Source organism: Crocuta crocuta, unplaced genomic scaffold (genome assembly GCF_008692635.1).
Source record: "Crocuta crocuta isolate KB4526 unplaced genomic scaffold, BGI_CrCroc_1.0 scaffold142, whole genome shotgun sequence".
Taxonomy (NCBI): Eukaryota; Metazoa; Chordata; class Mammalia; order Carnivora; family Hyaenidae; genus Crocuta; species Crocuta crocuta.
In genome coordinates this window covers 2,374,805-2,375,714 of record NW_027528892.1, presented here as the reverse complement: position 1 = coordinate 2,375,714, position 910 = coordinate 2,374,805, and the positions used below count along the sequence as shown (strand labels likewise).

Sequence of the window (910 nt, the reverse complement as noted above, 5' to 3'; positions counted from 1 at the left end):
CACCATCATCACCACCATCACCACCACCACCATTGTCATCACCACTGTCATCATCTCCATCATTATCACCACCAACATCATCACCACCATCGTCATCCATATCACCACCGCATCACCATCACCTTCAACACCATCATCATCATCCCCATCACCATCATTATCATCACCACCATCACCATCATCATCATCATCAGATCACTATCATCACCACCACCACCACCACCACAATCACCATCATCACTCTCTTCATCACCTTCACCACGATTCTCATCACCACCACTACCACAATCACCGCCATCATTATTTTCAACATCTCCGTCACCACTTTCATCATTCATACAATCACTGTCATCACCATCACCACCTTCTTCATCCACACCATCACCACCACCATTATCATCACCATCATCACCGTCACCATTATTATCACCACCGCCATCGTCACCATCACCATCATCATCATCATCACCACCACTGTCATCCTGACCATCGCCACCATTATCATCACCATCACCATCATCACCACCACCATTATAATCATCATCACCCTCACCATCATCTTCAGCAGCAGCACCACCACCTCCACCAACACCGTCATCACCGTTATCATCACCTTCATTATCAACACCACCATCATCAACATCATCATCATCACCACCATCACTACCACCAACATCACCACTATTACTATTACCATCATCATCATCACCATCACCACCATCATCATCGCCATCATCAACATCACCACCATTTTCATCACTACCATCACCATTATCACCACCATCACCATCATCACCACCACTATCATCAACATCATCATCATCACCATCACCACCATCATTGTAGCAGGATTCTCACACAGAGTTTTTTGAGACCTAGGCTTTTCTTTCCAGAAGCAACTTTATTCAAG

The 910-nt window shown here is 45.3% G+C and overlaps 1 protein-coding gene across 1 annotated transcript in view; it reads right to left on the bottom strand.

Moving 5' to 3' along the window:
• Window positions 1-313, bottom strand: part of LOC144225716 (olfactory receptor 2B11-like) — a 27,727-nt gene extending 27,414 nt beyond the window's left edge. Inside the window, exon 1 of the mRNA XM_077756953.1 lies at window positions 209-313. Within this exon, the coding sequence (XP_077613079.1) occupies window positions 209-313 (105 nt within the window). The remainder of the gene's footprint in view (window positions 1-208) is intronic.
• Window positions 314-910: the final 597 nt, after the last annotated feature.